Here is a 10,000-nt window from a genome sequence, read left to right as displayed (position 1 = left end):
TCCCATGAAAAGACTATTACTGTAATATCCAGAAAGTATTCACACCCCTTGAAGTTTGTCTCTGTTTAAAAAAAAAAAGTCCATTTGATTTGTCATGATTGCACACTCTTCTCACTAACAAACACCAAGGGAGACATTTTTGCAAACGTATTCAAAATAAAAAAAACGGTTGAATGATGCCATGGTTTACTTTTGCTTCTGTGGCGGTACAAATGTATTCACGGCGGTCCGCCACAAATCAATAAATGCTATAAAATGTTATATAACTGTTTAATTTGTGGCGTTGCTTGGCGGGCAGTGAGGTGTGTCCGTGTTTTACTGCAGTGATGTTCAGTTCTCACACAAACCTTGGGGGGGTCTTGCACCCCTGTTGTTATTAAAAGGCGTACCTCGTCGTGTTTAGCTAACGGGAGGAGACCACATTTGTGTTGGAACACCCTTGTTTATCCCCAATATGACTTTACACGCATCTTTTCGGTCTTCATTCAACCTTTTGTCTCTCTTTATCTCCTTGCTTTCTGTTTCTTTCATTAGCAGCAGGATTGCACCGTCACATTCCTCATGCATAATGTCGGACGTAACCACTAATATACTCCTTAACCCTACTTGATGCCTGCTACTCTCTGCAGTTGAGTAAATAAAAACCACTACAGTATGAGCGAGAAGCTGGCATATATAAATGTAGGGAACTGGACAGGAAGTATTGGCCCTTTTTTTTTTTTAGGCATCAATCTGCATTTGTGTGTGGAAGTAAGAACTGCATTGCACAATGAACAAGCCCCGCCCCCTCCCTCTCATGCGAGATGCACCCAGGAACGGGGCCACATGACATGAATACCTTCCCAACTGTACATACATTTTCAAAAAGTAAAATACTACTGTATTATTATCATTATGGTGGTACTTAATGAATACTTAGGCCTACTACACTACTGTATTATTATCATGATGGTGGTACTTAATGAATACTTAGGCCTACTACACTACTGTATTATTATCATTATGGTGGTACTTAATGAAGACTTAGGCCTACTACACTACTGTATTATTATCATTATGGTGGTACTTAATGAATACTTAGGCCTACTACACTACTGTATTATTATCATGATGGTGGTACTTAATGAATACTTAGGCCTACTACACTACTGTATTATTATCATTATGGTGGTACTTAATGAATACTTAGGCCTACTACACTACTGTATTATTATCATTATGGTGGTACTTAATGAATACTTAGGCCTACTACACTACTGTATTTAATGTTGTCATTATAGTGGTAATTAATGAATACTTAGGCCTACTACACTACTGTATTTAATGTTGTCATTATGGTGGTACTTAATGAATACTTAGGTCTACTACACTACTGTATTTAATGTTGTCATTATGGTGGTACTTAATGAATACTTAGGTCTACTACGCTACTGTATTTAATGTTGTCATTATGGTGGTACTTAATGAATACTTAGGTGTACTACACTACTGTATTTAATGTTGTCATTATGGTGGTACTTAATGAATACTTAGGTCTACTACACTACTGTATTATCATTATGGTGGTACTTAATGAATACTTAGGTCTACTACACTACTGTATTTAATGTTGTCATAATGGTGGTACTTAATGAATACTTAGGTGTACTACACTACTGTATTTAATGTTGTCATTATGGTGGTACTTAATGAATACTTAGGTCTACTACACTACTGTATTATCATTATGGTGGTACTTAATGAATACTTAGGCCTACTACACTACTGTATTATTATCATTATGGTGGTACTTAATGAATACTTCGGCCTACTACACGACTGTATTATCATCATTATGGTGGTACTTAATGAATACTTAGGCCTACTACACTACTGTATTATCATCATTATGGTGGTACTTAATGAAGACTTAGGCCTACTACACTACTGTATTTAATGTTGTCATTATGGTGGTACTTAATGAATACTTAGGTCTACTACACTACTGTATTTAATGTTGTCATTATGGTGGTACTTAATGAATACTTAGGTCTACTACACTACTGTATTTAATGTTGTCATTATGGTGGTACTTAATGAAGACTTAGGCCTACTACACTACTGTATTATTATCATTATGGTGGTACTTAATGAATACTTAGGCCTACTACACTACTGTATTATCATTATGGTGGTACTTAATGAATACTTAGGCCTACTACACTACTGTATTATTATCATTATGGTGGTACTTAATGAATACTTAGGCCTACTACACTACTGTATTATTATCATTATGGTGGTACTTAATGAATACTTAGGTCTACTACACTACTGTATTTAATGTTGTCATTATGGTGGTACTTGATGAATACTTAGGTTTACTACACTACTGTATTTAATGTTGTCATTATGGTGGTACTTAATGAATACTTAGGTCTACTACACTACTGTATTTAATGTTGTCATTATGGTGGTACTTAATGAAGACTTAGGCCTACTACACTACTGTATTATTATCATTATGGTGGTACTTAATGAATACTTAGGCCTACTACACTACTGTATTATCATTATGGTGGTACTTAATGAAGACTTAGGCCTACTACACTACTGTATTATTATCATTATGGTGGTACTTAATGAATACTTAGGTCTACTACACGACTGTATTATTATCATTATGGTGGTACTTAATGAATACTTAGGTCTACTACACTACTGTGTTATTATCATTATGGTGGTACTTAATGAAGACTTAGGCCTACTACACTACTGTATTATTATCATTATGGTGGTACTTAATGAATACTTAGGCCTACTACACTACTGTATTATCATTATGGTGGTACTTAATGAATACTTAGGCCTACTACACTACTGTATTATTATCATTATGGTGGTACTTAATGAATACTTAGGCCTACTACACTACTGTATTATCATTATGGTGGTACTTAATGAAGACTTAGGCCTACTACACTACTGTATTATTATCATTATGGTGGTACTTAATGAATACTTAGGCCTACTACACTACTGTATTATTATCATTATGGTGGTACTTAATGAATACTTAGGCCTACTACACTACTGTATTATTATCATTATGGTGGTACTTAATGAATACTTAGGCCTACTACACTACTGTATTATCATTATGGTGGTACTTAATGAATACTTAGGTCTACTACACTACTGTATTTAATGTTGTCATTATGGTGGTACTTAATGAAGACTTAGGCCTACTACACTACTGTATTATTATCATTATGGTGGTACTTAATGAATACTTAGGCCTACTACACTACTGTATTATTATCATTATGGTGGTACTTAATGAATACTTAGGCCTACTACACTACTGTATTTAATGTTGTCATTATGGTGGTACTTAATGAATACTTAGGCCTACTACACTACTGTATTATCATTATGGTGGTACTTAATGAATACTTAGGCCTACTACACTACTGTATTATTATCATTATGGTGGTACTTAATGAATACTTAGGCCTACTACACTACTGTATTATTATCATTATGGTGGTACTTAATGAATACTTAGGCCTACTACACTACTGTATTTAATGTTGTCATTATGGTGGTACTTAATGAATACTTAGGCCTACTACACTACTGTATTATTATCATTATGGTGGTACTTAATGAATACTTAGGCCTACTACACTACTGTATTATCATTATGGTGGTACTTAATGAAGACTTAGGCCTACTACACTACTGTATTATTATCATTATGGTGGTACTTAATGAATACTTAGGCCTACTACACTACTGTATTATTATCATTATGGTGGTACTTAATGAATACTTAGGCCTACTACACTACTGTATTATCATTATGGTGGTACTTAATGAATACTTAGGTCTACTACACTACTGTATTTAATGTTGTCATTATGGTGGTACTTAATGAAGACTTAGGCCTACTACACTACTGTATTATTATCATTATGGTGGTACTTAATGAATACTTAGGCCTACTACACTACTGTATTATTATCATTATGGTGGTACTTAATGAATACTTAGGTCTACTACACTACTGTATTTAATGTCATTATGGTGGTACTTAATGAATACTTAGGCCTACTACACGACTGTATTATTATCATTATGGTGGTACTTAATGAATACTTAGGCCTACTACACTACTGTATTATCATCATTATGGTGGTACTTAATGAATACTTAGGCCTACTACACTACTGTATTATCATCATTATGGTGGTACTTAATGAATACTTAGGCCTACTACACTACTGTATTATCATGATGGTGGTACTTAATGAATACTTAGGCCTACTACACTACTGTATTATTATCATGATGGTGGTACTTAATGAATACTTAGGCCTACTACACTACTGTATTATTATCATGATGGTGGTACTTAATGAATACTTAGGCCTACTACACTACTGTATTATTATCATGATGGTGGTACTTAATGAATACTTAGGCCTACTACACTACTGTATTATCATCATTATGGTGGTACTTAATGACTACTTAGGTCTACTACACTACTGTATTATCATCATTATTGTGGTACTTAATGAATACTTAGGTCTACTACACTACTGTATTATTATCATTATTGTGGTACTTGGATCTCCAGAAGTACTTTTTCATCCTCCCAACAAACACTTTCATGTGGTCCTCACAATGAGGGGAGTTGATTTCCCAGATCTATCTTGGGACTTTTGCACGTTTCCTCCTCCGACTTTGTGCAGCAAAGAGTTGAAAACAACAAACATAATCCCTGTGTCGAGTCCGAGGACGCGTGTCCCCGCAGTCAAAGCGTCCGTGCGGCCGACTTCCCTCCATTCTTCCCGTCGCAGCGGCTTTGAAAGCCGGGACAATGACATGTGGAGACCGAGTCTCCAAGTGGTCTTGAAGGATGACATCACCAAAGTCTTTTATTTACGGACTCATCCTACTTCTTATTTGCCATGACAACAATCACCAGTGGCACACAGTAGCGTAGTAGGCCTACGTACTCATTAAAAGCAAGGTTTTATTTAGCAAGTATATTTCATCTTTTTGCCCACTCTGACATTACAAAAAGTAAAACGCTGTACTTGAATCAAGTGATTCTTTGGTGTACCACTAGATGGAGCCCACGTACCACAGTGTGGGACTCACTGATGGATTGTTCTATTCAATGAAGGAATGCCCAGTGAGAGGTCAAGTCTTTATTTGAGATGTTACACTTCTTTACTCGCACTAACTGGGCTGTTGCCTCTCACGCCCCCCCAAGGGGAGCCTGCCACACCACTTTGCAGAAAGCAGGCAAGTTTTCCCACAATTTCAAATCCTATTCAGTTTGCCAAAAAGACACAAATGTGATACATGTGCAGGGATGCTATACGTTTGTGTGTGCACTTTTGCACCATTGTCGATTTTGTTGTACGTGGTTTTGCACCATTGTCGATTTTGTTGTACGTGGTTTTGCATCATTGTCGATTTTTGTATAAGGTTTTGTTTTATTGTCGATTTTTGTATGTGGTTTTGCTTTGTCGATTTTTGTACGAGGTTTTGGTTTTTTGTCGATTTTTGTACGTGGTTTTGCTTTGTCGATTTTTAAACGTGGTTTTGCATCATTGTCGATATTTTTGTATGTGGTTTTGCATCATTGTCGATATTTTTGTACGTGGTTTTGCATCACTGTCGATTCTTGTACGTGGTTTTGCATCATTGTCGATTTTCGTACGTGGTTTTGCATCATTGTCGATTTTTGTATGTGGTTTTGCATCATTGTCGATTTTTGTACGTGGTTTTGCATCATTGTCGATATTTTTGTATGTGGTTTTGCTTTATTGTTGATTTTTGTACGTGGTTTTGCATCATTGTCGATATTTTTGTATGTGGTTTTGCTTTATTGTTGATTTTTGTACGTGGTTTTGCATCATTGTCGATATTTTTGTACATACTTTTGCTTTGTCGATTCTTGTACGTGGTTTTGCATCATTGACGGTTTTTGTACGTGGTTTTGCATCATTGTCGATATTTTTGGACGTGGTTCTGCTTCATTGTCGATTTTTGGACGTGGTTTTGCATAATTGTCGATATTGTTGTACGTGGTTTTGCATCATTGTCGATTTTCGTACGTGGTTTTGCATCATTGTCGATTTTTGTATGTGGTTTTGCATCATTGTCGATATTTTTGTATGTGGTTTTGCTTTATTGTTGATTTTTGTACGTGGTTTTGCATCATTGTCGATATTTTTGTACGTACTTTTGCTTTGTCGATTCTTGTACGTGGTTTTGCATCATTGACGGTTTTTGTACGTGGTTTTGCATCATTGTCGATATTTTTGGACGTGGTTCTGCTTCATTGTCGATTTTTGTACGTGGTTTTGCATAATTGTCGATATTGTTGTACGTGGTTTTGCATCATTGTCGATTTTTGGACGTGGTTTTGCATCATAGTCGATTTTTGGACGTGGTTTTGCATCATTGTCGATATTGTTGGACGTGGTTTTGCATCATTGTCGATTTTTGGACGTGGTTTTGCATCATTGTCGATTTTTGGACGTGGTTTTGCATCATTGTCGATTTTTGGATGTGGTTTTGCATCATTGTCGATATTTTTGGACATGGTTCTGCTTCATTGTCGATTTTTGTACGTGGTTTTGCATAATTGTCGATATTGTTGTACGTGGTTTTGCATCATTGTCGATTTTTGGACGTGGTTTTGCATCATAGTCGATTTTTGGACGTGGTTTTGCATCATTGTCGATATTGTTGTACGTGGTTTTGCATCATTGTCGATATTTTTGGACGTGGTTCTGCTTCATTGTCCAATTTTTGTACGTGGTTTTGCATAATTGTCGATATTGTTGTACGTGGTTTTGCATCATTGTCGATTTTTGGACGTGGTTTTGCATCATAGTCGATTTTTGGACATGGTTTTGCATCATTGTCGATATTGTTGGACGTGGTTTTGCATCATTGTCGATTTTTGGACGTGGTTTTGCATCATTGTCGATTTTTGGACGTGGTTTTGCATCATAGTCGATTTTTGGACGTGGTTTTGCATCATTGTCGATATTGTTGGACGTGGTTTTGCATCATTGTCGATTTTTGGACGTGGTTTTGCATCATTGTCGATTTTTGGACGTGGTTTTGCATCATTGTCGATTTTTGGACGTGGTTTTGCATCATTGTCTATATTGTTGTACGTGGTTTTGCATCAGTTGATTTTTTGTACGTGGTTTTGCATCATTGTCGATTTTTGGATGTAGTTTTGCATCGTCGATTTTTGGATGTGGTTTTGCATCAATGTCTATATTGTTGTACGTGGTTTTGCATCATTGTCGATTTTTTGTACGTAGTTTTGCATCATTGTCGATTTTTGGACGTGGTTTTGCATCAATGTCTATATTGTACGTGGTTTTGCATCATTATCGATTTTTTGTAAGTGGTTTTGCATCATTGTCGATTTTTGGACGTGGTTTTGCATCATTCCTTATTGTGAGTGGTTTGGCATCATTGTCGATTTCTGTGTGCGGTTTTGCATCACTCTCGATTTCTGTGCACGGTTTTGCATCATTCATTATTGTGAGTGGTTTGGCATCATTGTCGATTTCTGTGTGCGGTTTTGCATCACTCTCGATTTCTGTGCACGGTTTTGCATCATTCATTATTTTGAGTAGTTTTGCATTTTCGATTTCTGTGCACGGTTTTGCCCCATTGTTAATTTCCGTGCGCGGTTTTGCATCATTGTCGTTTTCCATGCGCGGTTTTGCATCACTGTCGATTTCTGCGCATGGTTTTGCATCATTCATTATTGTGCGTGGTTTGGCATCATTGTCGATTTCTGTGTGCGGGTTTTGCATCACTGTCGATTTCTGTGCGCGGTTTTGCATCATTCATTATTTTGAGTAGTTTTGCATTTTCGATTTCTGTGCACGGTTTTGCCCCATTATTGATTTCCGTGTGCGGTTTTGGATCATTCATTATTGTGAGGGGTTTGGCATCAATGTCGATTTCTGTGTGCGGTTTTGCATCATTGTCTATCTGTGCGTGGTTTTGTTTTATTGTCGATTTTTGTACGTGGTTTTGCATAAACGTAGATTTTTGTACGTGAGTTTGCATCATTGTCGATTTCTTATTTATCATTGTGAGTGGTTTGGAATCATTGTCGATTTCTGTGCGTGGTGTTGCATGATTGCGTGCATTGTTGCTGCCCCAGGTGTTCGTGTTATGTCACGGGCTGCTGCAGTTCTCCCAGCTGCTCTACAGCTCCTACTTCAAGAGCACCATCAGCACCATCGAGCGGCGCTACGGCCTCAGCAGCTACTCCTCGGGGACCATCTCCTCCCTGCACGAGGTAGGAACCCACATTAGCCACCCACACACACACACACACACACACACACACACACACAGACAGGCTGCGGCTGGAGGTGCTAAAGCAGAAAGGGCCAACATGCCTCGGGACAGTAGGTGGCAGTATTCCTACACCCAGGTGGGCCCTGAAGGCATCATGGGCTGATAAACTACTAGCATGTTGCTAATGCTTCAAACGCAACATTTTTGAATCATTTTCCACATTGACAGAACCTTGATGTTGTTTCTCGATGTTTACCTGTCTGTCCTCCAGGTGAGTAACAGCCTGCTGATCGTCTTCCTCAGCTACTTTGGCAACCGCCTTCACCGCCCTCGCGCCATCGGGATCGGCGGCGTGTTGATGGCCGTCAGCGCCTTGATCCTGACCTTGCCTCACTTCCTGTCCCAGCCCTACGACTACGACTCTCTCCTGCTGAGTAAGACCAGTTTAGGTTTATATATATATATATATATATATATACATATATTTTTTTAATATATACATTAGGTCAGGGAAAAACACAGAGGCTATATCATCCCTACAAGCCTGTTTCGCAGGTTTCCCTGCTCGTCAGGGGATTACAAGCAGGGAAACCCGTGAAACAGGCTTGTAGGGATGATATAGCCTCTATATCATCCCTACAAGCCTGTTTCGCAGGTTTCCCTGCTTGTCAGGGGATTACGAGCAGGGAAACCTGCAAAGCAGGCTTGTAGGGATGAAATAGCCTCAGGCTATATCATCCCCATAGTTATTAGAATAATTGTTGACAACTAGCGATTAGTACTCTAGTAGCTATCTTATGATTAGCTAATGCAGCTGGCGTTAAGCATACCTGTGGCCGGCTAGCAATTGTCATACTGGTTGCCAGCTGGCGTTTGGCACGCTAGTTGCTAGCTAACGACTAGTGCGCCGGTTGCCGCCTAGTGATTACCTGCCAGCTGGCGATTAGTGCTCCAGTTGTCACCTGGTGATTAGCTGCCAGCTGGCGATTAGCATGCTATATGCTAGATAACGACTAGTGCTCCAATTGCCACCCAGTGATTAGCTGCCGTAGCTTCCAGCTGGCGATTAGCATGCTAGTTGCTAGCTAGCGATTAGTGCTCCAGTTGCCACCTAGTGATCAGCAGCCCTACCTTCCAGCTGGTGATTAGCACACCAGTTGCTAGCTAGTGATTAGTGGTCCAGTTGTCACCTGATGATTAGCTGCCATCTGGCGATTAGCACGCTAGTTGCTAGTTAATGACTAGTGCGCCAGTTGCCACCTAGTGATTAGCTGCCCTAGTTTCCAGCTGGTGATTAGCACGCTATTTGCTAGCCAGCGATTAGTGCTCCAGTTGTTACCTAGTGATTAGCAGCCCTAGCTTCCAGCTGGCGATTAGCATGCTAGTTGCTAGCTAGCGATTAGTGCTCCACTTGTTACCAAGTGATTAGCAGCACTAGCTTCCAGCTGGCGATTAGCACACTAGTGGCCAGCAAGTGATTAGTGCTCCAGTTGTTACCTAGTGATTAGCAGCCCTAGCTTCCAGCTGGTGATTAGCACGCTAGTTGCTAGCTAGCGATTAGTGCTCCACTTGTTACCTAGTGATCAGCAGCACTAGCTTCCAGCTGGCGATTAGCACACTAGTGGCCAGCAAGTGATTAGTGCTCCAGTTGTTACCT

At 38.9% G+C, this 10,000-nt stretch overlaps 1 protein-coding gene across 3 annotated transcripts in view; it reads left to right on the top strand.

The window, feature by feature from the left end:
• The window catches only part of LOC133644561 (solute carrier organic anion transporter family member 2A1-like), a 49,839-nt gene that overhangs the window by 7,552 nt on the left and 32,287 nt on the right, over nucleotides 1-10,000 (top strand). For all 3 annotated transcript variants that reach the window (XR_009824787.1, XR_009824786.1, XM_062039138.1), the window contains exons 2-3: nucleotides 8,204-8,341; nucleotides 8,615-8,777. Coding sequence is in view for 1 of the 3 variants with exons in the window: in XM_062039138.1 (XP_061895122.1) it covers nucleotides 8,204-8,341; nucleotides 8,615-8,777 (301 nt within the window). In the remaining 2 variants the exon portion in view is untranslated. The remainder of the gene's footprint in view (nucleotides 1-8,203; nucleotides 8,342-8,614; nucleotides 8,778-10,000) is intronic.

Source organism: Entelurus aequoreus, linkage group LG27 (assembly GCF_033978785.1).
Source record: "Entelurus aequoreus isolate RoL-2023_Sb linkage group LG27, RoL_Eaeq_v1.1, whole genome shotgun sequence".
NCBI classification, from domain to species: Eukaryota; Metazoa; Chordata; class Actinopteri; order Syngnathiformes; family Syngnathidae; genus Entelurus; species Entelurus aequoreus.
This window is presented reverse-complemented; position numbering and strand designations above follow the sequence as displayed.